Raw genomic sequence first — 27,533 nt, forward strand, 5'->3', positions numbered from 1 at the left:
GATCACCGCCATCTGCTGCTGCAGGGATAACCCAGCCGAACAGCCATGCCATCATTCAGCCAGTTAACAGTGTATTCACCGCTTAATGTCAGGAAGACTCTAAGGCCAATTATTAGAGCATCTCATCAAGCACAAAGCGGTCTGAAAGTGCAAAAAAAAAAAAAAAAAAAAAAAAAAAAAAAAAGCCATGTGGAAAATACTGTACCGGATACTGGAGGCACAGGAACCCATATGACCGACCATAGTATGAATACGCAGGGTTCAAATGTACTGTATAGTAATGGACACAATCATGCAGTGGGAACCATTCATAACATTGGAATGTTATGCAAGCTAAAAATGAAAGCAATGAGGGTGCAAACAAAGTATATTCCTTATGTAACCTCATATGTAATTCCTAGCCAGCTTCACTCCTCTGTGTTGAGATATTCTTGGCCTCATTGATTTACATGTAGGTTTTTAGGCAAAAGATCTCAAAGCCTAGTTGCTTCAAGACTGCCCCCATTAGTCCTAACGCCTTCATGTACTCTTCATATCACATACAATCCACTTTGTTTAATTTTGAGGGTCATTTTGCCATCCTTTTTTTGTTCACCGCCCTCAGTGACATTTAAAACTGAAGCCCATTTCAATTCACCCTCCATTTTCCCTCAGCAGTTTAATTTAATGAGCCTTGATGATGTATTTGTCTCAAAGACATGGTGTCTTATACATCAAAACAAAGGCTATCTGTTTAGTGGGACTGAAAATGATTTGGTCTTGGGAGAAGAGTAGGCCTACTTAGGTATATACATTCTCCTGACATACAGGCCACACACGCTCATTCACCACAAATGGGACCAAGCAGGAGGGTGTAATGCAATGTTTGCATAACACACCCACTTTCCTCTTTGCAGATCAAACCTCCACCAGGTGCTACAATAAAAACTTATATCTGTTGCACTGGACCACATGAAGCAGTTACAGCTTTTTGCAGCCTAAAAACACAAAGGGTGTGAGCACCCTTAAGTCAGTCCACTCTATGAGCAATAAAAGCAGTCCTGTGACTTTAAATGGGATCCAATGTTTTTTTGTGAATATTACCCTAACCTGGTACTTACAGCTTTTCCCCCCAAATGGAAGTTTACCCCTTCCACTGTAATTGAGTGCATGTCTCATTTCAGAGCCATTGAATTATTAACACCATATGTCCACATGCCTCCAGTTCTAGTTTTAAGTGAAGAAATATTTTAACCCTGTATGAACTAATTAAATCCAAAAGAAGCAAAGGAACAAAAATAGACAACTGAGCCACCAAGGCTCAATAACCTTAAATAAGCTCTGCAATACTTAGATGCTGCCATCTTGTGGCTTAAAAACGTAAAGAACATATTCCAGCTCAGCACAGAAGTTCCTTTTACACCTGCTTTTAGTTCCTCAGTACAGCCTTAACCCTACTGAATTATGAGTCATCGCTCAAACTTTACCACCCTCAAGAGAATATACTCAACACCATTTTGGGAGAGGCTTTATTTTGAGTTTCATACAAATAATCGTCTATTTCTTCTTCTCTACATCCTGCTCGGCAGCCTCCTTTGCCCTCTTGGCACGGATGCCGAAGAGGCGTGCATTGGCACGAGCCATGCGCAGGCTGGCAAAAGCCTTGAAGTTCTTCTCGTCCTCTGTGATCATGCGGGCCTTCTCTTTCTTGTAGACCTGTGGGGGCAATACAGCAAGCAGGAGTGAGATTCATGCCCATCAGACACTAATGGAATAAATCTGCATACTAATTTAAGCACAGAACTTCACCAATGCGATTACATTGAACATGCATGTTTCATTAAATACATACGTTTTTAATAGGCATGATCGGTCCAGTGAGCTGTGTTGCCATCTTGATCTCCTCCTCCTGTGGGGGAAAGAGCAATATAGGTCAAAAAAGTGAAACTAAAATTTAAAAATTAGTGAACATTAAAAATTCAGTGCAGTCATCAGCTGGAAAAGGGTTCAAAGAAAAGTCATCAAAGACGTGCAGAGATTCCGGAGAAAGTGTCATCATCTGACTGAACACTGAATATTTGTATAAAGTCTGGACCACAAGTGATCGGCAACTTCCCACAAACATGAATACCGTTTCCACAGACAATGCAGAACTGGCTTGCACTAAAAGTAAACAGACTAAATTTCTTTCTTGAAAGTGTAGTACTTCATTTTTCAATGCAAGGCTTGTCTTAAGTCAGTGTTTAAGCTTTGGAAATGAACCCAGACTAGGGCCTTCACTTTGATGCTTTTAATCAACGACACTGAGCTGGTTTACCCTTACAGGAATTTGCTTAAATTGGACAAATTAGGTATAGGAAGGTGCAACATGCTACTCTGAATGCTGTTACACACTTAAGCTGTAAACAGGTCACCAAAAATGTTAATCCACTTCATTACAATGCTTAGTAATGTCCAGAGCAACTTAGCAGTTTATAGATGCATGTGGCTGTTAAGAGTCAAGTTCCCAATTCCAGGAGCTCAGGACATTTCCTAATTTAGTGCCAAGTGAGGTATTGTGGTGTTACCCACTACCTTATACCAACTGCTTATTTGAGCTGTTAAGCATCTCATCTGATGCGCCCGAAAGACTAATTGTAAAAATATTTTTTAATAATGGACACCTTGAATAAGATCTGACAAACCAGTAAGTGTGTGAACCAAGTGAAGTGCTAGGACATTCAGCCAGTACAACTCTGATTTGTCAGGGGAAACGGCTGCAGATTCATTTAAAAACTGAATGGCAATAATGCCAACACTACACATGAGACTACTTACAGTGCTGTCTCCCTTCTTGGGTGCAGATGCCTTCCTGGGGAAGATGATGAGTTTGGAGCGGTACACCTTCAGCCTCTGTACATTGACCTGCAGGGACTCTGTAGATCTGTTGCGACGGCGAGGGTCAACAGCAATACCAATGGTGCGGGCTACTTTCTTGTTGATGCCAGCAGCCTGCAAGATTCCATAACAAATCAACCATGAATATTAGTCATGACCGTTAATTGGACTAACCAGCAGCTGTACTTTCAGCATGAAATGTTCATTTAAACAGCAACAGTCATCAGCAAAAGGGTTCAAGGAGTATCATCAAGAGATGTACAGAGATTCCGGAGAATTTGTCATCATTTGACTGTTGCTAGAACATGTACATGTATTGTCGATCAGTAATTCCCAAGCCTAATCATGGAGAACCCTCCGCATGTTCTGGCCACATTTCCTGAAACAAGCCCCTTCAGATTTAAGTACTAGACAACACATATGCAAGACAAGGATTTCTCCTGAACCAAGGGGTAAAAAGGTATTCTACAGATGCTCAGTCACTCATTTCTGCAACAAGTGTAGAGGCCCACCCATCAGGCTTGCATACTGAACAATTTCCAAGAATCTTGCTTCTCTGAAATGTATGTATTGCAAAATACATTTAAATCTGTATGTAACAGCAACAACGATAAACACCCACTGCCATGCTTTCAACATTCAAGAAGGTCCCTCTACACATTAAGGGTGCCAAGAAAAAGCTCTTAAATGGTGTTCCCTCAAACAGGAACAAATAAAGAGTAAAGGCAGAAAGGTTGCAGCCTGTACAACTTACAATTCCAGCCCTGCAACACCTGTGTTCAGCAGATCTTATTTCCATGCTCAAACCTCTTCTACATACACTGCTAATCAACTGAATTGAACAAAATTGAATGGCATGTGCTTAAGAAATCAAACAATGCTAAACACCAGCCTTACAGGATCGATGACCCCTACTCGGTCACATGCACGTCCTACAGGTACCCGCATAACAACCAGATCTTTTTCAACCACCTAAAAGAGAAGGTAAGAACACTACACAAAACCTGGCCACATCATTCATACCTTCAGCTCTTCCAAGGAGAAGCCACGTCCGGAGCGGACCTTGTTGTGATACCTGATTGTTGGACACCTGACTGCTGGTCTCAGTGGTCCAGCAACTGGGCGAGGAGCGATGCGGCGAGCCTTAGCCTGGCGAGCCTTGCGTCTGCAGACGGCGAGCAAAGAGTAATTAAAGACAAATCCCCACAAAGCTTGACAGTGAGCAAAGAGTTAACAATAACAAAATAGAATAATCCCATCCTTTGAAGAGACCTTTAGATTTACCTGCGGAGCTTTCTGGCAGGCTGGTTAAACCAGGTGCGCACTCTCCTCTGCCAGTCTTTATGAAAGTGGGGGTTCAAGATCATGCCATTCCGACTGGGGGCCATGGCTGCTTACTCCCTGTAAACAAACAGCAATTTAAAGCTCTGTCAAAAACAACTACTTACTTCATAAAGTATGGAGATCCATGAACACATTGGTTCTGTATGTTTAGTTCCAGCCTGCTTTAGACTACCTGAGCCTCACCACAAGCGTTCCCATGCACGAACTTATTGACATGTGCAAATGACAAACCTCGACTCTACTAATACTAGTTTGCACTAGAGCAGAGATTCACTAATATGCTAATCTGGTTCTCCTCATAACCATGTAATTACTACCATTTTATATTTCTATAACAACTCAACTTAGTCAAAGCAATGGTGCTCAGGCTTACTAGGCGCTCCAATTCACGCAAGGGCCAAGGCTAGCCGGCTAGCTACTGAAGCCTAGCAGACAAACCAATGCGTTTTTCTCCTGTTCGACCGAAACCTAAATGTACACAAAATCTACTACAGGATTTCGTAAATGTTTATAACATGGCAAACGTAATTTAACAACAAACAGTCAAATTGTCAATGCGTTTCTGAATGATAACATGCGCACAGCAGGCACAGCCTTCCACACGAAACTAAACCAGCCTTTAAACCAGCTTTCTCATTCTGGATATGGAAAATAATGGCACCTCCAGATAAATAACAAACTATACTTCTCATCCGAGGAAACAAAACTGTTGTATTAGGTGCACATAATGAGGATTAAAAAGGATAAAGTTGATGGTTGGGGAGGAAAACTCCACGTACCGTCCGGGAAGGAATATGGCCGAAAAGAAAAAGGACCAGCAAACGCGGTGCTTTGTGGGATACCGGCGCTACAGCCAATGGGTGGGTGTCTGAGAAGCTGTAACCCGGATGTGTGGAGCTCTAAAGCACAAAAGTAGAACGTCAACAAAAGAGGCAGGAAAGGGTTTTTATAATAATTGAATAACTAAATTTAATATAAGTATTAATCACGTTAATACATTTTACACATGCGGAGATTGAGACTAGCGCTTTCCTTTACTGTTCACGACACAGTGAGAGAGGACTTTTATTTTGGCGGATTCGCAGCACCAACGCAGCATCTACTCGCAGTCCTCAGTATAAGTTTATAATTTTATATTTTATATTTATAAGTTTATACAGTTTATAATAATAATGTTTCACGATCTATTCGCTAAATTCTATATTTATATATTATTAGCGATACATTTATATATTTATTAATTTCCAAAATGTTAAAATTAAGATGAACGTATAATATTTGTCAACTTTTTTATGGTACATATCTATTTAATAACTTAAAATAATTATTATGAAATTATATATTTTTTGTGAACTTTATCGTTAACTTTGTATGAAAGTATTTCTATCATGAGATGAATTTTATCATAACATTGAGAAATAGCGTTCTGCGCTCAGCTCTGGTCCCAGATAACGTTATCTGTCTTATATGTTATATGTGTAATTAATTTCTCAATTCAGTTTTAGTATTTTATATAAAACACACACACACACACACACACACTATACACTACAGTATACACACTATAGGATGAGCAGCGCCAGATGAGAGTCCTGTTGTCTGATTGAAGTGCCTCAAAGTGTTTAGTGTCTAAAAGCAGTGGCAACATTAGTGTATTTATAATCTTTCCTTTGTTTAAAGCGTGGCTATTACGAGCGTAGGTCACTAGGGGGCTCAGTTTATCTGCATTTGTTCAAAAAATGGAAATACCATTAAATCTACGACATGCAGCAGTCTCCAATGACACAGAAACCTGGTGGTGTTTTTCACCTTTAAATGTAAGCCCAGTAATTCACTGTTAATATGGCAAAATAATGTGGGAAGCTCAAGCACAGTTTTCTTCATAATCAGTTTCATTCAATCCACAATTTTAGTGTTTAACTAAAATATGTGATTAAACCTGATCACATCTTAGGGCCTGAGAGGACCAAATCAGTGACTGTATCTGTGATCTGTGAATTTTACTTTCTTACTCCAAGTGTACCCATCACGTTTGCTGTTTGCTTCTTAAGTTCTGTACTGGAGTCTGATGTAACTGACGGGTAATAGTAGCTTGTATCCCTCCAGGTTAGCCATAGGTATCTGAGACTGGGAGCCCAACGAGAGCATAATGGCCTAGCAGTCTTTGGGTGGGCAGGATGGTCCACCTTCTCCCCCACTCAATACTGGTGTCTGTTAGCTGAAGAATGGGTAGTTAAAAAAAAAATAAATTGAAAAATGAGAAAAAAAAATCTGAAAATCACATTGTCTGATTGTCTGAAAAAAAGCAGTTGCTCATCAGGGCCAGGTGTGATGATTTCTCTGATATTTTTATTTGACAGTTTGCTGTGTTTCTTGATTCCAGGCTAAAACGGTATGCACCTTACTATGTATGTATTTACAGTAGGGTTGGAATGGTCCCATACTTTTAAAGCCTGGGATATTTTTTTAATTTAAACCTGGAAATAAACAGAACATTTTAGATAGAACCCGATAAGTGTGTACATAAAGCTTCTCCAAGTTTAAAAAGCTCCAGCCCATATGTGGAAACTAAGATGCAAAAACAGCCAATTTTCATGCCATTGTGAGGTTTTGAAAACAAGTGCATTTGCATATACCCACCTACTTAGTCTATAGCAGGTTTGCGCCACTCCTTCATGTTAAAGTTAATAGGAACTTACCACTGTTTGTTTTTTGAGGAAAAACACAGGGCAGCCAATTAAAACAGGTGTCTATATATATATATATATATATATATATATATATATATATATATAAAGTAGGGGGGAAAAAAGTATTTAGTCAGTCACCAATTGTGCAAGTTCTCCTACTTAAAAAGATGAGAGAGGCCTGTAATTGACATCATAAGTAGACCTCAACTACGAGAGACAAAATGAGAAATTCAGAAAAATCACAGTGTCTGATTTTTTAAGAATTTATTTGCAAATATGGTGGAAAATAAGTATTTGGTCAATAACAAAAGTTCATCTCAATACTTTGTTATATATCCTTTGTTGGCAATGACAGAGGTAAACCTTTTCTGTAAGTCTACACAAGGTTGGCACACACTGTTGCTGGTATGTTGGCCCATTCCTCCATGCAGATCTCCTCTAGAGCAGTGATGTTTTGGGGCTATCGGCGGGCAACACGGACTTTCAACTCCCTCCAAGGTTTTCTATGGGGTTGAGATCTGGAGACTGGCTAGGCCACTCCAGGTCCAAGATCTGAGTCCCTGGAGGCGTAATGTGTTACTGACGGTAGCTTTTGTAACATTGGTCCCAGCTTTCTGCAGGTCATTCACTAGATCCCACCATGTGGTTCTGGGATTTTTGCTCACCGTCCTTGTGATCATTTTGACCCCATGGGCTAAGATTCTGCGTCGAGCCCCTGACCAAGGGAGATTAGCAGTGGTCTTGTAGGTCTCCCATTTTCTGATTATTGCTCCCACAGTAGATTTCTTCACACCAAGCTGCTTGCCAATTGCAGATTCAGTCTTCCCAGCCTGGTGCAGGTCTACAATTTTGTTTCTGGTGTCCTTCGACAGCTCTTTGGTCTTCACCATAGTGGAGTTTGGAGTGTGACTGTTTGAGGTTGTTTGTAGGTGACCAAATACTTCTTTTCCACCATTATTTGCAAATAAAGTCTTTAAAAATCAGACAATGTGATTTTCAGATTTTTTTTTCTCATTTTGTCTCTCATAGTTGAGGTCTACCTATGATGTCAATTACAGACCTCTCATCTTTTTAAGTGGGAGAACTTGCACAATTGGTGACTGACTAAATATTTTTCCCCCACTGTATGTATATATATATACATACATACATATAAATGGAGTTAGCATCATAAGCTGATATCACAACCATGTTAAGGTCTTTTTACAAAAGGTTCAGATGTTTTTCAGTCTTATCCCTGCTGAAGCTCAAGTGGATCTGATCTGTTCAACAGAAGCTTCTGCACAAAATTGTGCTCGGGTGCAGTCTTCAACCCTCCTTCTGGAGAACTACCTTCCTGCAGGTTTAAATTTTACATTTTTAGTAACTGTCTCAGGCCCTGCAGTATGTATATGATATAGGGGTTGCTGTTCAGCATTATGTGAGATGAAACATCATCCCCACTTATTAACCAAGACACAGTCTACAAAACGTAATGCATTACTGTCTGAAACCTGAAAAGTTATTAGACAGCGCAAGATGTTCTCTGACTGAAATAGAGACTATGATCACCGCTCCATTAATCATTAATAATTCTTGCGCTGCACAAATCTCAATCTAAGGGCAAAGGTCAAGGTGCACAGTGCCTGAGTGAAGCAGCGGGTGCATTTCCTATCCATACACCATATCCAGCATCAGATAAGCCTCTGGTGTTCTGAACAGTAGAAGCGATTGTACAAACAGGACATCAGATTTTTTTTGGAGAAGAACATGCAATAGTGTGTAACCCTGAACTTTGGAGGTGTGGAAAATCTCCCCCTGATTTCTGCAGAAACACTGAGAAATGCACTTTATGAACTTGCTGAGGTCACAACACGTGCATGTTACTGGCTGAATCTCAAATACCTCCTTATTCCCGATATACTGATCGACACAAGTCATTTAACAACGTCTACAATGCAGAAAGCACTAGATTTCAGACTCCCACAATATGAATAAATGTAAACACTGTCCTATTATAAATATCCAGTGCCCTGTTTAGATTTATAATCCGTCATTTCGTAACTTGTGTAGTACACTACATAGCAAGTAGCGTGTCATTTGGGATTAAACCTCTGTGTATTGGCTCTCTTTATGCTCTTTATGAGGCATTATAGCCCCATACAGGATATTTTAAAATGTCTGGATATATGCAGACAGAGCATTAAAGTGAGTTTCTAGAAAAGAACAGAAGCTGTAATTAATGTAAAGGTTGTGTTTAAGTGAAATTACACAAAATGTAAGACGGCCCCTGATTTATCACAGTACTGGATGTTACACTGGCAGTTTTCTTTCGCCAGGCCAAGACTTTCATATTGCATGTCTCACTTATTATATTTGTTCTTGTCTTTTCAGAAGCAAAGTTCTAGCAAAAAGGAAGAAAATATGCAAGATCCTGAGTGTCATGTTTCCAACAGATACAAAAGATACACAAGATGCTCCAACAATAACAGTACATCTTTAATGGGCTTATTTTATTTTAATCAAATGTCATTTACAATTTCTCAGCATTCACCACATTTCACAGCCCACAGAAAGCACCAAAAAGCTCTTTGAAACACATGATTACCTGCAGTATAGGCCACAAGAGTTTTGTTACACTAACACAAAATATGAGTAGCCTGCTGAAACAATTACAAAATCAGGATAAATATACTTCATAGAATTTTATTAGTACAATCTGTAAAGGTAGCAATTTACAGCGTTTTTGACGGTGCATCAAACACTCTTTAGGATTAATAGCAGACAAGAAGTGGACTGAACACATCACTCAAGTGACTTGACAAATTTTTCATAAGCAGCTTCATCCATGAGGGCTTCAAGTTCTCCAGGGTTTTCTATGGTCATCTTAATCAACCATCCTTGAAAACAGGAGAAAGAATGATGAAGTGCATCAGAGAACCAGACTAGGGCCACTCAGGTTTGCCCAATGGCTAAGGGAAGTGTACACTCACCACGCTCATAGCAGGACGAATTGACAAGTCCAGGGTTGTCTGTCAGCTCTGAGTTGATTTCAGTAACTTCTCCGGTCAGTGGAGAGTATAACTCACTAGCAGCCTTCACACTTTCTAAAGCACCGAACTCCTCTGAAAGACAAAAGAAAAGACTCAGAATGCCGCAAATATTTCAAAGCAGCCAAAGCTACCTTCCTTATTTACTACATCACATAATGCTAGCTGCTAGCAACAGTTGCTAAACAGTAAATGGAGAGCTAATAAATTGAAGTCTTTGGACTGACTCTCAGGTTCCCTCTGGACTCTACATTCTGGTCCCCTGCCCAGTAGTGCAATATAGTATAATGGTCACAGATTGGATAATTGACTGAATACTGACATGAGGGATAGCATGCAGTACACAAGATTACACTGGTGCAGTGTGCAGTATACTGTATACAGTATGCTGTTTACACAGCAGTGGATATCAAATAACATCTGTTCTCACCCATTGGTTGAAGCTTTGTCCCAACTTCTGGCAGTCCACAGTATACGACATCACCTAATGCCTCCTGTATTCAATGCAGAGGGGGAAATGGGGGGGCACTCCCTTTATAAATAGCATGACAAGCTGCACAAAGTAACAGGCAACAAAGCTGTTTTTACACTGTAAAATACCTTTCGAGGTAATACATACTCACTGACTTGAGTAACATACCTGAGCATAATTGCTGATGCCGACTGTACCGATACCGTCTTGCACTCGTACCCACTCATGTTTGTCTGTAAATCTGAGAGCTGGGGGAATCAGAGAAAGCATGAGTCAAGCACTCAAATGAAATGTTCTTAAGAACAGGGTCATTAGGGATGAACGATATGGCATAAGTGTATTACCACAATATTTTAAGAAACAGTCCCAGTGGACGATAAGTTGCACTATTTATTTACATATACAGCTGTGAAGTTAAAATGCAGAAGAAAGACAAATGAGGCTCAACAACACCTGGTCACTTGATGTGACTAGTATCTGGATTGTACCATGGTAAGATTTTAGCCACACGCATTTACACTTGGTAGTCAAATGTGTCTCGGGTTAGTCAGACTGAAATCCGATCACTGTGTGGGACGAAAATATGCAAATTCAGTCACTGCATGGCAATTATTACTGGTGTTTTGGTTTTACAGGGAGGGTTTTTGGTTGTGGAATGAGTCTTAGAAAGACGGATGTGTTTACACTGCTATAACGTGACCTCCTGAAGCGGTTTGGGTGATCGGATTTAATTGTCTGTTTTAGATCTTGGGTGTGTTTACACTTGCATTTTTATGTGACTTGATGGCCTGATTCAGACATAATCCTGATACTCAAGAAGTGAACAAGAAGTGACCAGGTCAAATTGATTAAAAATTCACTGATGTGAAATATTGAAACAACTTACAAAAAAACGTATAGAAACTGAATTGTTTGCAGCGGTGTTGAATGGAACCAGATATCTGACTGTTTAAATGGCAAAGCTGTTGCATGAACTGATGTTTCGCTGCCTGGTACTCTGAAAATGTAGTCTACAATACTTCTGAGAAGATTTTGGGACTCTTATTTTCTATCATCAAATCATGACGAAGAGATACATTTAAAGTGTTGCTGGACAAAAGAGCCCCCAGAGTAGAGCTGGGCAATAATCATAACCGACATTCAGAACCTCTAACTAAATTAATCTCCCTCATTTGGATTACATAATTTTCCCCCACTCCAACTGAGCAACTTAAGCAGCTTCAACCAAAGAAAAATGATTCGCCCTTCATTCATTAATTGGACAGCTAAGGGTTGTTTCTTCTTCTTGCTCTGTGAAGTTGTCGTTTTGGAGATACAAGGTTTTACATGACATGCACAAGATAAAACTCCCAAATCGCATGTAGTTTTCCTGGTCATTGTGGACTGTATTTTGGCTACATTTTATTTTTAAGAGATCATAACCCTACAATATACACCAACCAGCCATAACATTAGCACCGCCATCAGGTGAAGTGGAAAACATTGATCAGCTATATCTTCACTGGCATCTGTCAAGTGGTGGATATATTAGACAGCAAGTGAACAGTTGGTTCTTGAAGGTGATGATATGTTAAAAATGGACAAGAGTAAGAATCTGTGCCCCTGTGCCAAATTGTGATGGCAAGACAACTGGGTCAGAACATCTCCAAATCAGGCAGGTCTTGGAGTTTTCTCTGGTATGCAGTGATCAGTACCCACCAAAAGTGGTCCAAGAAAGGACAACCAGTGAGGAGTGCTCCCACGCTTGAGTCATGCCAAACCGGGCAAGCTCTTAATGTGATACAGCAAGAACAACACGAGGCTGAAGTGGCAGTCATTAATAATCAAACTTAACAGGCATAGGAACTACATTTCCCTGACTTTCCGTGCCATTCGAGTGCGTTACAGCTCAAAGGACGCTTTAATGTATTCTGGAGCAAAGCCAGAAGGTCTTGTGCAACACAGCGGACCCCTAGAGCGCCTCCTCCTCCTCATTACGGACCAGTCGGCCCATTCAAAAACTAAATGATATTAGGTTCTCCTGCAGAGCTAGGCACACTGCCCAAGTCTCGAGACCGCCTGAGAAGCAAACTTTAACTCAGTTAAAAAAAATTAAATAAATCAATAATCCTAACGGCTTAGCAGAAGAAGGATTGAGTAACGCAGCCTCTCCCTGGACTTAAGTACATTCCTCTTCCATTACTGAACAATAAAGCATCATGAAATGTGAATAGAAAATCTTGGTGAGGAAGGGAAAAAAAGAAGACCATCAAGTTCAGGCCTGTTTAGGATTCCCTTAGGGGCAATTAAATGCCTCAACAGTTCCCAACGCTAGCATCAGCCCATGCATAAAAATACAGGTTTAAACCAGATTGTGAACAGTAAGGACACTGAGACATAGCTGTGGGAAGCAGCTCTCGTTTGTCCATTCAGATCCAGATCCGAGCTGACTGACCGGGAGGAATTTCTTGTTTTTTCAAAGGCAGCTGGTCACGTTCAAGAATTTGGAGATTTGATTTATTAATAACCTCCATACACACACACACACACACACACACACACACACACACACTACTGACTCCTTTCTTTAGCTAATTCTTGTTTTTTTCTGGATGAGCACGAGATGTGTGGAGTTGTGTGACTAAGTTTATTGAGCTCCACCACCAGGGATAATTCAGCCCACATGGCTAATAGAAGGCAGTAGTCCTAGCATGGCTGGAGTCCCACGTTTCTCAACCTAAATTGAACTATGGCCCCACTGTCACATTACTGCCAACATGACCTGAAATGCCAGAACTCCCACACCAGTATCCTTATTCGGGCACTCCCAGCTAATACTGGTCTTGCTGGTTGCAGTGCAGGCCTGAACCATGGCTGGTTTATGTGGCTGAAACCCAACAACACAGTCTAGCCAAAGTAGATCTACTGCCCTTTTATAAAAACGTGCAAAATTTAGGCCATTAGAGGCCGATCAGGTTTGCAAACTCGGTGCGTGTCTGTCGTGCTGTAGCTGAAACCCGAAGTTCAGCAGACACGAAGAGAATTAAGACTTCAGGCGACCTGGATACAACACGAATAGACCCTCAAAAACAATAAATCTGACTAACTAAGGTCATGTTCCTCTGCGTGTGTGTGTGTGTGTGTGTGCTGGTGGTTCAGTAAACTCGACCCCTCAGTCTTCACCACAACGCGTTCGGGTTTTTACCTTCCTCGAGCCGCGAGCTCGCGCTGAACGCCCTCCAGCCGGTCGCCCCCCGCGCTGTATGGCGCGCGACAACGCGCGCGGGTCCCGAAAACAGCGGAAGAACTGCGGGAAAGTTTGAGGAGAAGCGCCGGAGCGCCGCGCACATCGCCATCTTCAGCTACTCTACTGGGATTGAATCAAATAACAGGTAGCGACGGTCGACTCGTCAACGAATCGTTCTTTTGAACCGGTTCCTTTTCCAGTCACTCAGTCGAGTCGAATGACACAACTGAATCTCTGAACTTTGGAGCGTCGACGCAATGTTTACGTAGTTGTTGCAGACGGTAGTAGAATTCCTTTAATTATTATTATTATTATTATTATTATTTGGTTTATTTAGATGGCCAACAGTTACATATTAATTAAGCCAAACGCGATGCACGTACAAACGTTGGCTGTAATATTAACCCACGTGGTTTTGTTTTTGCAAATTAAAAAAATAATGATAAAAAATTGTAATATAATGTAAAAATGCAATATAATTCAGTGTCGTTTGAACCAAACATAAGCGTGTCATCTGTATCAAAACAGGCCGACAAATACTGGCCAATTTATTTTCGACGACAAAGTTCAGCGACAAATAAAAGCATGATCATTTTATTTAGATGGCGCTAGCTATAGAAATTAGGTATATCCACGCAACTCACTCATATCTCCGGGAATTTTACAGGAGAAGAGAAAAAAAACCTTTCAATGTACACCAAGTGAATCTGTGAATCAGTGGCTCGGTCGCTCGAATCACTGAAACTAACAGGTCAAAAGAATCGGTTCTGTGAAACTGAATCGAATTCCCCATCACCAACAGGCCGATGCACTTGACCGCGCTCCCGAGGACCATAAGTTAGCTCCAGCGGGGCATCCTGTGAGGAGGGGTTCAGCCCACTGCTCACAGCCCAGCGACTAAACGTTGATTTATTTAGTATAGAAAACAATAAAAGTGCTATTTACGAAACAATACACTGCATTTGTTATTAGAAACCTTTGACATTTACATTATTCAGACATTAATCAAACAATAAATGTAAAAGCTAAGCTAATCTGCTAGCTGTTGATACCACGTGTCCTCTTAACCAAGCCTAACGATAAATATCCTGATGCGTGATACTATTAAAAATCTTTATAAAAGCAAATCAAAGTGATTTGTATACATCTATATGTTATAAGTAACAATTTAAGTTCCACATATTGGAGTGAAAAAACTGTGACATATAAAAACAGCATTGCACACATAGCATTCACTCAAAGCCAAGGATGCAGTCGGGGTAGGTGGCTTGTCTCGGCCATTACATCAGTGTTGTCCCATTTTAAAGGATCCTTCTAATGCAGCTGAGAAACACACTCTGCTCACTTTTCTCAGAAATCAAAGGGCCTGAAGGCACCAGAGTTTGTTATTAAATATTATGTTCAACCAGGCAACTAACCACATAAGGAGGTCAGTGGTTGTTTGTGGTGCCAGGGTTTAAAAATAACCACTGTTTACTAAAGAACCATTGAAGAACCAATTTTAACACCATGAGATTAAACTGTGTCACATCGCTTAGATCAGTGACATGTCAGGACAGCCTACTAAGGCCATCTCGATTGTGCATCAGTGAGCACGGAAGCAGAGCCTTTCTATACCAGGGCGACTTTCCCTGCCTGTGTGTCTGTTTGAGGAGCTCAAAGAGAGCGCAGGGGAAAACTGCTGACAGTTTAGTCAGTCATTCACACAGTTTCCTGTGCTTTTTAAAGTTCCAATGTCATACGCACACAAATATCCTAACCCACTACAGGCCCTCTGCTGATAGATGCTGGACGAGCCTGCTTACACTGCCATCCTACAAGGAACTGTATACTGGCTATTTTGACCTGCATTTTTACTCATACTTAATGGTTGCTAGGTAGTAGGGGTGGAATATATGGCAAAAATATCATGATGTTTACACATTGTCCCCATTTACATAATTTGCACTGCATATCATAATATTTTGAGACAAAATTAAATAGTAATGTCTGATTTTAAAAGCAGGTAACACCATTTAATACCATTATATTTATTCACAATGAGCTCTGCATTATCTCCTTCACAATAAACCATGCAGCTGGTCAGTGTTCAAGTACTGGCAATATCCATGATATGCTTTATATACTTATATATTAAAAAAAACATTCTCTCTCTCTCTCCTCAAAAAAATAAAGGGAACACTCAAATAACACATCCTAGATCTGAATGAATGAAATATTCTCATTGAATACTTTGTTCTGTACAAAGCTGAATGTGCTGACAACAAAATCACACAAACATCATCAATGGAAATCAAATGTATTAACCAATGGAGGCCTGGATCTGGAGTCACACACAAAATTAAAGTGGAAAGACTCTACAGGCTGATCCAACTTTGATGCAATGTCCTTAAAACAAGTCAAAATGAGGCTCAGTATTGTGTGTGGCCTCCACGTGCCTGTATGACCTCCCTACAACGCCTGGGCATGCTGATGAGGTGGCGGATGGTCTCCTGAGGGATCTCCTCCCAGACCTGGACTAAAGCATCCGCCAACTCCTGGACAGTCTGTGGTGCAACGTGACGTTGGTGGATGGAGTAAGACATGATGTCCCAGATGTGCTCAATTGGATTCAGTTCTGGGGAACGGGCGGGCCAGTCCATAGCTTCAGTGCCTTCATCTTGCAGGAACTGCTGACACACTCCAGCCACATGAGGTCTAGCATTGTCCTGCATTAGGAGGAACCCAGGGTTACCGCACCAGCATATGGTCTCACAAGGGGTCTGAGGATCTCATCTCGGTACCTAATGGCAGTCAGGCTACCTCTGGCGAGCACATGGAGGGCTGTGCAGCCCTCCAAAAAAATGCCACCCCACACCATTACTGACCCACTGCCAAAACCGTTCATGCTGAAGGATGTTGCAGGCAGCAGGTCGCTGTCCACGGCGTCTCCAGACTTTATATTATCTCTCTCTCTCTCTCTATATATATATATATATATATATATACACACACACACACACACATCGGGAGTAAGTCTATGTATTGGCTTATTTACCCATGCTTTTGTCTTCCTTCTGTGTCTTTTAATAGTGACTGGATATACACAGTTATCAGGTAAAGCCTGTCATGCTATGAGAAAAGAGACACAAGCAAAGTAGACACCGTTGCCATCCGTATGACCTGGGTTTCTGTCTCCTACTTGTTCCTTCAATATTTAAAAATTCTTTTTTTTTATTAAATAAAAAAAGTAACAACCATAAACCTAAAGGTCATGCCAGTTTCCCCTAACCCTAACCCTAAAGATTGATTTTTATAAATGCAGATTTGTTCACCACCATGAGTGCAGAATACACCCAAATTCTTGTCTTCACACCCAAGCCACACCCCATCAAATAAAACATTAGGTAGTTTAATTATGCACTTTATTTCTGTGACCATGTTGAGGAGTATTAAAAATACAATGGACAGTAGGTATTAAAACCGGCAGAACACCAGAAATATGGCGGACTTTGAATGTTTGATTGCTTCACGCCACAAACTGATGTTAGGAAAAGAAAACAGGCAAAAGCAACAGTAAAAAAGGGGTCATCGATTCTGCCTAACTTTTTGCATGTGATAAAAAACAAACACGTTGACATCATTCCCTTTTACTGCATGTGGAGAGCCTTTACACTGCAGATATGAACCACAATCCAGACAGCAACCTAAACAGTTCAGCAGAGGCAAGAACCCCAGAGTGGACGAATCATCACCATGTTTCATCACCAGGTCATTGATTTCTCAGCAGGTGGCGTCAGAGGTCACAGTGTTAAACCGAAGTGCCCTCTGCTGGAGGAGGAGGTTTATTGTCGTCAGGCTTCATGGCAGGGAAGAGGAGAACTTCCTGCAATAGAATTACAAGAGAGAATCCATTGGGATGTTAGGGGGTTGTTAGGGTAACACAAAACTCTGATCTGAAGTCTTTCACGGACATGCTGCAATTTGTGACCAGGGTAAGATAGCAGCAGTGTCTTATCAGAAGCATCAGACAACACACAACACATTTAACACACTGAAGCCAATTTAGTTTCTTACGCTTAGCACATAGCTCAGTGCTAGATTTGCTTCTGTCAGCATAATGAAAACAATGCTGAGAGGATGATGGTGATGATGTTTGCTATTCCATTTGATTATATTGTGCTACATTACACAACACAGTCACCCTGTTTACACCCGGTCACTTCTTGTGACTAGTAACTGATCAGATTTTGCTGTGTGGGACAGATTATGCAAATATGCGTCTTACACCACCTCCTGAAGTGACTTGAGTGATCTGATTTGTATCCGTTTTAAAAAAAGTCTTTGGTGTTTTTACACTTGCATTTTTATGTGGCTTGGCAAACACATAATTACTACAGTACACTATACAAATAATTACACCACAGAGCCCACCAAAGCTCCTGTAGGTGTCCCAATACGTTTGTCCATATATGCACAAGGAAAAAAATATTCTAAAAGGTTTAAAAGTGTAGATAAATGTAGAAAGAAATATCATCAGGCCTGTTTTCGCTGTATTGAAGCGAAACACCACAGTGTTACATCAATTTGAATTATGAATCACTCAACAGAATGGTATGGACTAATCCTTCAGTCTCTGATATCCAGCCAAAACAATGAGTAACTGAAGTAGACTAGTTTAATTCAACTAATTTAACTCAACTCCACAATGATGGTTATTCACAAAAAAAAGTCCATTATTTTAATGTGCGTAAATACCTTGATGTTGTTTGAATCTGTGAGGAACATGGTGAGACGGTCGATGCCCATGCCCCAGCCTGCAGTAGGTGGAAGGCCATATTCTAATGCATTGCAGAAAGTCTCATCTATGAACATAGCCTCGTCATCACCTTCTGCCTTGGCCTGTGAAGTGGAGGAGGTAGGGTAACAGATGAGTCCATGTCTGCATACATCATTATCAACAACAATCCTACAGTTGTTTATTTTTTTTCCTTACGGGCATTGAAATATTTCACCTTAGCCTGCTGTTCAAAGAGCTCTCGCTGCCTGACTGGGTCGTTCAACTCGGTATAGGCGTTGCAGATCTCTTTCTTCATGACAAACAGCTCAAATCGCTCAGTTAGCCCTTTCTGTGATCTGTGCCTGAGCAGAAGGGAGGAAAGAGGAACAAAATGTAATCAAAAATGAAGAACCTCTGGTGAACACAGGACATTGTTTTCTCAATGACAGTTGAGGAACAAAAACAAGCACTAACCATTTAGCCAGAGGGCTCATAATCTGAGGATGATCACAAATGAACGTTGGGTTGATACACGTAACCTCTAGAAAATCTCCAACCAACTGGAATAAAGCAGTAGACCAAACAAAAATGTTCAGTCTCTTGGATGTGAAAAAAACTGTAAAGACTGAACCATCTAAACGTTTCATTTAAAATTACAGAATGTGCTTAAAGTAGAGCTGGGCAATATCTTATCACAATATTTTATCGTATCTTGATAATATGCTTTTCTAATCATATCGAGGATACTGTTCGTGCTTAATAAACACTGATCAGCTGCAGCTTTCATTACAAACAGTGTAATTGGACTGGTTTAATTAGATGAAGTGCAGCAGATGTTGAATATAAATTATTCTATTCAGTACAGGAGAGTATCTAAATAATAGTTTTTAAGAATCTGACGCTACTGATGTATTTACTCTGATTATATGTATTGTGATAAATATTGTGAAATAGTATTTTTACCATATTGCCCAGCCCTAGCTTAAAGATACATGAGCTCATCTTTAGTAGACTACATTCAAAGAGTAAGTCAGCAAGAAGTACATGTGATCGCATTGCTTAGAAGAATATACATAGAAAACAGCACTTATTAATATTACATATCAACTATGCCACATAGCAAATTTCTACTGAACTAAATATATAAAATTACCTTATCTAGCAGACGAGCGGTTGTTCTGGGAGGCGGACATTCTACTCCTTTCTGGGCACACAGATCATCGAAGAATTTGCGAGTTTCTACAAACAAGCAAATAAATAATTAAATAAGGTAGGCAACAGTAAATTAATCTACCTCAGTCTTTACCTATAAAACCGATTGTAATAATGAACGTTCTATATGCTATCTATTGTAGTGGCTCGCAAACTGGTCCTCAGAGTCCACCAGACCGTCTACATTTTTTTGAGTAGGCAATGAGCCACAACCTGGACCAGATGACCAGTTTAAGAACCACTGATCTATACAATCTGTCATGTCATTTTCTTTTTTAAAGTCTTTGGCATGCTTTAGTGCTTTACGGTACATGCTCCAGCTTTACCATTAGAATCGTAGGTTTCAGGGGCTGGGAACTTTACTCCCATCTGTTTTTCCAGATCATGGGTCATGCTTATCCTTTTGAAGGGTGGAGTGAAGTCAATTTCATAGGCCTGTCCCTCAGGCCCATCGGGATGGTAAGTCACCTTGTAACCCCCTGTGATATGCTTCACCATTCCTAAGAGAACAGATCATTTTAGGTAAATTAAAATGCACAATTACGGGCATATAGGGCATGGGCATGACAATAGGGCATGTGTCATGTAAACACCTATTGCAGTCTTGCAAGACCTACTGTACAAAACAATGGGGTTTGTGTATTTTGTTACTATATACAAACATGCAAAAACATTTGGATAGGAAGGTAGAACAAACCTGAAAGAAGTTTCTCGGTGATCTCCATCAAATCATGATAGTCAGCATAGGCCATGTAAAATTCGCATGTGGTGAATTCTGGGTTGTGGGTAAGGTCAATGCCCTCATTTCGGAACTGACGGCCAACCTCATAGACACGGTCAATACCTCCCACCACTAGCATCTATAGAAACGAAATACCCATCATCAATGATGACCCGTCCAAATGCTTGGGAATTATTTTCCAGTTGTTAATAAGGAGCACATTACTGTACCTTATGGTAAAGCTCAGGGGCGATCCTCATGTAGAGGTTCATATCAAGTTCATTGTGGTAGGTGACAAAAGGTCTAGCCACTGCTCCTCCAGGAATCAAGTTCATCATTGGCGTCTCAATCTACAACACACAAACACACGGCAGTGATGTCAACAGCAGTGCTTCACAGAGCAATCAATCCACCAAATTAATGACAATAAATACTATTGCATTTCACTCTAGTGTCACTATAGACTTACCTCAAGGAAGCCAAGCTGGTCCAAGAAGTTGCGCAGGTAAGTAATGATCTTAGCACGTGTCACAAACTTCTGTCTCACAAAATCGTTGAGAATCAAGTCCAGGTATCGCTGGCGGAACCGTGTTTCCTGTCATGAAGGTGAGGCAAGATTACACAACCCTCAATGATCATCAATGACAAGACATCTTTTTCCACATCTTTTACACTTCTAAAACATATGAACTTAATACTGAAATCTTAAAGAGAAGCTCTTTAAGATTGTAAGATCTAAATGCAGCCTATCATGCTTAAAATAGTCAATTCAGGCTGATGGGGAAAGATACAGATTAGGCAAATACATTAAAAAAAATACTGTAGTTGGGAATATATCCACCTGGTAATCCTCCACATTGTATTGCAGCTCCTCTTAAATAAGGAACTAGACTAAAGCAGGGATTTCAACTGACCTTGTCTTTCAGGCCAAAGTGGAGGTGAGGAAGCATGTGCAGACATGGCGACAGCAGGGTCATCTCAATGGGGATGATGCTCAATTCCCCTTTCTTTGTCTTCCCAGGATTCCCACGGACACCAATAATGTCGCCACGTCTTAACTTATTGTTGATGTGAACAAAATCGTCCTCCGATTTGTAATTCCTGAAAGGTTTGGCAGTGGAGAGGACACTTATTTGACATGTAGGGAAGGCATAATACTATACATAATACAACAGAAGACAGCAGATTACTTGCACAGTTCAGTCACTGTTGTCAACAAGCATCACATGAGTGCAGTCAGAGTAAGAGACGCAGAGGTACGTGAGCTACCTGAGTAGCTAACATAGTGCGGGTCGGTGTGTTCATTTTTTTTTTTTATTGCTTTAAAATGATGGTGGCCTCAGGAAAATGTACTTTACACTTAATTATAAAAGAAGGGGCAAGAGGCAGAGCTAGATGCCAGTCCTACCACCAATTACATAAAACATCTGGCAGAGTGTGCAGTAAAGACTGGAGTGAGAGAGAGTCTTTCTGAAGGTATTCACAGATTGAGTGGGAGCAGTCATTCAGGATTTTATGAGACATGACAAAACATTATCTCACCCCCAAAGAAAATACCATAAGTGCCCCTATTCCAGTAATCACGCATGTAGCTGTTGCATCCCACATATGGAGAAGATACCTCAACGTCCGATTGGGAATGTAATCTGATACAGGCGTTTACATGGCTATTATTCTTCTATTTAATGATTTATTGGAGGGTTAACCACCTCGTTCAATCAGGCAGAAATTGCATTCAGAATGACCTTGATCAGACACATTTTATCCCAATTAAGATATTAGTCAGATTATTTATAGATTATCAGGCTGCACGTGAACATGGCTAATGATGACACATTTGTACCTGGAGTTTGCCATGACCTGCAACTTAACTCCCTCTCCTCGCAAGTCATAGAAGAGTAATTTGGCACCTGAGGCCCTCTTGGCATGGACACGACCTGAAAGTCGGGGAGTTTTACAAAAATTACAAAGAGTTCATTACGTTAACAAACCCACACTATAAAAACTAATTCTCAGAAATGCATAATGCTCAGCAAAACCTTAAACAAAGCATGTACCTGCCACATTGAGCACAACATCTGTTAGCTGGTCCCCTGGCTCTAGGTGATTATATTTTTCAATAAAGTCAGTTAGCGATAAGTCCACATTGAACTTGTGTGGATAGGGGTCTTCTGCTGTAGACTTCAGAGCCTGAATGGCTTGCGTGCGGATCTTGAAGTATTGCTAAGACAACACAGAGGTATTAGAATACATTAATTTGTACATGGTCCATGTGTGCAGAAACAAAAGCAAGACTACAGCAAACATTTACAGTCATCCCACCCAAGTCCTAGGGCTGCAACGACAGTGAGACAGTAACATAACTCACATTGGGGTCCAGGGACTCCTCATCAGCACCATATGCATTCTGCTGAGCCTTGTCATTGGTCTCCTTGTTCGGCTGGACTTGATCTTTACCCTTTGCTTCCTTCTCAGCAGCCTTCTTCTCCGCTTTCATGCGCCTCTTCAGCTCACTGAAACCACAAGGGAAGGAAGTGGTGTGAGAGTAGGTCTTGTGATTGTAAAGACAAACAGTGTTGTAGCTTGTAATGAGCTCACAATCTAAAAAGCACTTAATTACTGTGGTGACAAAAGGTTGGTTGTTTTTTCGGGCATTAGATGTAAACACCACCAACCTTTTGTCACCTCTCCAGCGACATCCTTGAATAAGCAATGGCACGGTTTGCTGACAGCGAGGAACAAACGTCTGAGCCCGCAACCCAACAGCCTGGCACACCTGCTGCCTGGCTGCTCTGACCAGGGTCAACATGCTGAATGTGTCCTATTTAACGAATCAAGAGAACGCACATGTCACACTCATGCCAGCAGGTGGGCCCACGTATTTTAACCATCACTGAATAACCTTATTTTCAAATAATTACATCAGCTACACGTAGCCAAGTGTGTATTGAACATTTTCTCGTTCAACTGATTAGGCATTTAGCCCAAAGGCTCTGCAAATAACAGCTGCGCCTAGCTGAAAACCTGTTCATCTGGCTTCTGCGCTGCTAGTTTTATGAATAGATGCAGTGCACTTCTACAACAAGGGATCAAAATCAGCAACCAAACTGCAGCTTGGCTGAGCTCATTCAGCTAGAATGACCAATCACAGCATATTTTGTGCTTTATCGCATCCAGCACACTTTACTAACTCAATGACTAGTTAACGATCATTATGTGCTGAGCATGTGTTCTCCAAAGATGACTTTGGAAAGCCTTGAATTAAAGTGATAAAACACCTTACATGGATCTTATACACAGTGTATTAGGTGACGGAAGGTGTTTACTATAGAGGTTAACTGGTGTACAGAGGTTTTCGTCCCCCCGGCATCAAAGGCTCATCACGGTTATGCCCTTGAGAGGCATTCAATGTGAGAGAATCCTCTCTCATACACCCTCACTACAACAGCTCTAGAATATCCCAGGCCCTTCTCCCACAGTCACAGTCATGTCCGAATATTATGACGACTCTTGGTTTGGAATGAACTCAGCCTGGGATGTCGAAGATATCATGTGACAGGGTTTGCTGCGTGTATAAACAAGCGAGCACACCAGTCAGTTGTAGCAGAGCCCAAAACAATCACCATATGCATTAACATAGGACATGATTTGACTGGTGCCCAAAAGAGTTGACTGATGATAATAGGGTACCAGGCAGAGAGTGGTAGCATCTTGGAAGCGGACCATAGTGAAGGTGTACTGAGAATGAACTCCCAACAGCATAACCAGATGACTTCCCTCACCTAATATAGTCCATACCACAACATCTCGCTAGTGTCATCCAAGCGTAGGGTGGCTATTCCCACTATTAGGTTGATTGGTCATGCATGTTGGGCCATGTATATACAGCCTTTACAGATCTGAAATGACTACTACTACAAAAAATGTCATAGCCGATACCTAAAATGATAAGTTCTACTGGTTATTGATTAGTTCACTGCATTACAGTGATCTTGAATTTGAGGTTTTACTGGTCGAGCTGCAGCTTATGTAGCTGAAATGTCCCGTCTTAACACTTAAAAAAAGGTAAAGGTGCACGTATTTGTCACTGTACAGTGTACAGCGAAATGTGTCCTCCGCATTTAACCCATCTGGTAGTGAACACACACTCACTCACACACACACACACACACACACACACACGTGTTAGGGGCAGTGAGTACACACACACACCCAGAGCGGTGGGCAGCCAACTCCAGCGCCCGGGGAGCAGAGAGGGTAAAGGGCCTTGCTCAAGGGCCCAACAGTGGCAGCTTGCCAAGCCCGGGAATCGAACCCACAACCCTGTTATCGATAGCTCTAACTGCTGAGCCACCACTGCCCCTAAAACTAGGCTCAGTGGTAAATAGTCACCAGTTATACCCCTCAATTACATATACTGGAGTACGGGCGGACTACAATACTGACCAACTGCACGTTTCATCCCAAAGAGAGCCTAACTAGTACTTGACTGAATTTAGTGCAGCACAGTATCTGAAATGACGACATGTAGCTAAATTGTAGGATTTGTACTTTCACTTTTACCCAAGTATCTACATCTGTATGAAGAGGGGCCTATTTCCTAGTTGAATATGTTGATACCAAAGTTCTTCAACCCACCTGGGGTTAGACCAGTGCTAGGCTTTGAGCCTTGCTGTGTTAGCTAGTTAGCTAGCTACTTCACATGGCTGCACTGTTCGCTAGGTTTCCCTGCTACAACGGAGAGTGCGGAGCTCATCCGTAGCAAAGTGGGCTTCAAGCACACCAAAGACTCGAATAGCTGATGTTCAGACCCTTACTGCCTGGACATACTTCTAGTACGGAATGGGTAGGTCTCACAAGGTCTCCGCAAGGTCTCCGCTCCTCTTAAAAACACACGGAACTCCAGCTACGAGACACAAGGAGAGGATAAGACACTACACACACCACCGCTGACAGCTGGAACAGCTAGCCCCAGCATATATATATACCCCAAATATGAGGTTTTATCGTGAAAGAAAAAACAACACAGCCTAGCATATGCTTGAACCGCAGCATGACAGTGAGCTGAGCTATGCCAAGCTAAGCTAAGCTAAGCTAAGCTAAGCTAAGCTAAGCTAAGCTAAGCTAATCAACCACGTTGCATCACACAACTCCTCCCGGCCAAACCGAAAGCTATTTCCGGGGGCAGCGAACCGCCGTACAGCTCTTAGGGCCTATACAGAGCTTTACTGTAAAAGCCATGTCATCGCAAATGCAGCAGGATGTACATTTCGCCTACTTTTTACTCAGTTTCTCTCCATCCACTACCCCGTCTGCCATCTTCTCCGGTGTCTGCGCCAGCCAACCAGCCAACCAACCAGCCAGCCAGCCAGCCAGCCAACCACAGCGGGACGAAGCCGGCTCTCAGCGCCAAGTACGAGACAGCGGCAGAGCTGTCAGAGTAAAAGTCTCCTCTCCAAAGATCCCTTTCCTTCTGATATGGACAAAAGTATTGGGACACCTACACATTACACCTACAGGACATTTTAGGACACCCCAACCCCAAAGTGTTTACACACAATGTTGGAAGCATACAACTGTCCAAAATGTCTTGGTACGCTGAAGCATCAGTATTTTCCTACATTGGAACTGTAGCACAATCTCCTAGCATTATCCCTCCTCCTCCAAACTTTACAGTTGACACAGTGCAGTCTGGAAGGTAGCTAGCTAACGTTCTCCTGGCATTTGTCAAACCCAAATCCCAAATCTGGGACTGCCAAATAGAGATGCATGATGTGTCACTCCAGACTTCTCCAGAGTCCTGCAGCAATGTGCTTTACACCACGCCATGCGACATTTGACATTTGACATTGTACTGTAAGGTAAGGCTTGCATGCAATTGCTTGTCTATGGAAGCCCAAGCCATGAAGCTCCCAGCACACAGTTTTTGTGTATTTATCTAGGCATAGTGGAATAATGAGAGTTCAGTACATGGAAGTGACAAACCGTGAAACACCTCAAAACACTGCAGAGCTGTAAATCGGACCAATTTCCGTTCTGTTTTGACTTATACTGGATTTATTTACCATACACCCAGTCCACTAGGGACAGCTTTTCAAGTCCAGGTTGAATGCAATGGGTACTTTGGGGTAATATAGAAGCGAGGCTAAAACAGCTAAAAGTTAATGCTAGGCAGAGAGACAGGCTGACCAAGATGTTTTTTTTTTAGGTATTTATGGAAAGAAGAAGTCCAGCTTCAGCAACATTAGCCTAGCATCTGTAGTTTACAATTGAAACATAATCACCCATGCAGTAATTATCCAATTGCATAATATTCAAATGGGATTACCTATTTGTGTAGTTAAATCTAGGTGGTGACCTTTTTTTTTTGGCAAAGCAGTGGATATTATTATTTGGCAAAATAATTTTCAGCATAATCATCCATTAAATCATATTTGTGTATTTAGATTTGTCACTTTTACTGCACAACTATTCTTAAATTCAGCTGTTCTCAGAAACAGACCTCTCCTTACGTTTCACATTTAATCTTATTTTCTAAATTTAAATACAATGTAAATGTAACTTTTTTGTCCTCTGTACTGTTCTGTATTTTTAAGGGAAACACCACGGAGGTGAAACGTGATAATGAGCTGAGGTGGCACCCTAGGGCACCCTTACAGAACTACAGTACAGGGAGAAGGCACAAAACAAGCTTGGAGGTCCCATCTACACACAACACATAACATTAATATTGATATGGACACATTATTATTAGCTAATGTTATTTTGTCCCTGCCCACTGGTGCATGATGATGCAATCAAAAATCATTAGACATTTTGTTGAGGCAACAGAAGTAAATGCACTTTTATTAAAGACCAAAAAAAACCATTAAGTGATATGGTATTATGAATTGTGATTAGCATGACAATGAAGATACACTAATAAACTGAAAATGAACAGAAAATGAGTTTGATTTTAGACAATATATATTTATATATATATTTATATAATTAATATTGTGATTAGGGTAGCATGGAAATCCATTTGTGAAAGGTAGAGGACAAAAAAACATGGCATGTTCTAGATACATTATCCAAAAAAGAATTACTTATGTTGTTTTAGTCTCTATATTAAGAAAATATCACATAATTTCGATGGCAAGTAATTATTTTCGATAAGTGATTAATATTTGGAGAAAATCTTCTCTATTTTAAGATTCAGTTAACGGTCGTGTTTTCTTGGTG

The 27,533-nt window shown here is 41.0% G+C and overlaps 3 protein-coding genes and 2 non-coding genes across 6 annotated transcripts; all 5 read right to left on the bottom strand.

Moving 5' to 3' along the window:
* Positions 1 to 1,494: 1,494 nt before the first annotated feature.
* On the bottom strand, positions 1,495 to 5,066 carry rpl13 (ribosomal protein L13). The gene is made up of 6 exons (XM_072661204.1): positions 4,980 to 5,066; positions 4,141 to 4,257; positions 3,880 to 4,021; positions 2,797 to 2,970; positions 1,832 to 1,888; positions 1,495 to 1,695 (listed from the first exon to the last, which is right to left on the bottom strand). Exons 2-6 carry the CDS (start codon positions 4,242 to 4,244, stop codon positions 1,537 to 1,539), a joined length of 636 nt encoding a protein of 211 aa, XP_072517305.1. The 5' UTR covers positions 4,245 to 4,257; positions 4,980 to 5,066; the 3' UTR covers positions 1,495 to 1,536.
* Positions 1,953 to 2,037, bottom strand: LOC140538627 (small nucleolar RNA MBII-202). Its single transcript, XR_011977790.1, has one exon. It is a non-coding gene; the product is annotated as a small nucleolar RNA MBII-202 (small nucleolar RNA).
* LOC140538629 (small nucleolar RNA MBII-202) lies at positions 3,061 to 3,143 on the bottom strand. The gene has a single exon (XR_011977791.1). It is a non-coding gene; the product is annotated as a small nucleolar RNA MBII-202 (small nucleolar RNA).
* Positions 5,067 to 9,350: 4,284 nt separating the features above from the next.
* On the bottom strand, positions 9,351 to 13,779 carry gcshb (glycine cleavage system protein H (aminomethyl carrier), b). Its single transcript, XM_072660481.1, has 5 exons — positions 13,576 to 13,779; positions 10,560 to 10,639; positions 10,350 to 10,413; positions 9,863 to 9,994; positions 9,351 to 9,769 (listed from the first exon to the last, which is right to left on the bottom strand). Exons 1-5 carry the CDS (start codon positions 13,724 to 13,726, stop codon positions 9,675 to 9,677), a joined length of 522 nt encoding a protein of 173 aa, XP_072516582.1. The 5' UTR covers positions 13,727 to 13,779; the 3' UTR covers positions 9,351 to 9,674.
* Positions 13,780 to 17,004: 3,225 nt separating this feature from the next.
* On the bottom strand, positions 17,005 to 25,702 carry kars1 (lysyl-tRNA synthetase 1). 2 transcript variants are annotated; one of them, XM_072660139.1, is made up of 15 exons: positions 25,588 to 25,672; positions 22,985 to 23,130; positions 22,678 to 22,822; positions 22,367 to 22,532; positions 22,153 to 22,246; positions 21,224 to 21,410; positions 20,779 to 20,904; positions 20,540 to 20,659; positions 20,286 to 20,448; positions 19,915 to 20,088; positions 19,530 to 19,615; positions 18,851 to 18,936; positions 18,612 to 18,738; positions 18,355 to 18,498; positions 17,005 to 17,482 (listed from the first exon to the last, which is right to left on the bottom strand). In XM_072660139.1, exons 2-15 carry the CDS (start codon positions 23,116 to 23,118, stop codon positions 17,408 to 17,410), a joined length of 1,827 nt encoding a protein of 608 aa, XP_072516240.1. In that variant the 5' UTR covers positions 23,119 to 23,130; positions 25,588 to 25,672; the 3' UTR covers positions 17,005 to 17,407. The 2 variants fall into 2 exon arrangements, with proteins under 2 accessions (XP_072516240.1, XP_072516241.1); XM_072660140.1 differs by lacking the exon at positions 22,985 to 23,130 and having other exon boundaries at positions 25,588 to 25,702.
* Positions 25,703 to 27,533: the final 1,831 nt, after the last annotated feature.

This window comes from Salminus brasiliensis, chromosome 17 (assembly GCF_030463535.1).
Source record: "Salminus brasiliensis chromosome 17, fSalBra1.hap2, whole genome shotgun sequence".
Classification (NCBI taxonomy): domain Eukaryota; kingdom Metazoa; phylum Chordata; class Actinopteri; order Characiformes; family Bryconidae; genus Salminus; species Salminus brasiliensis.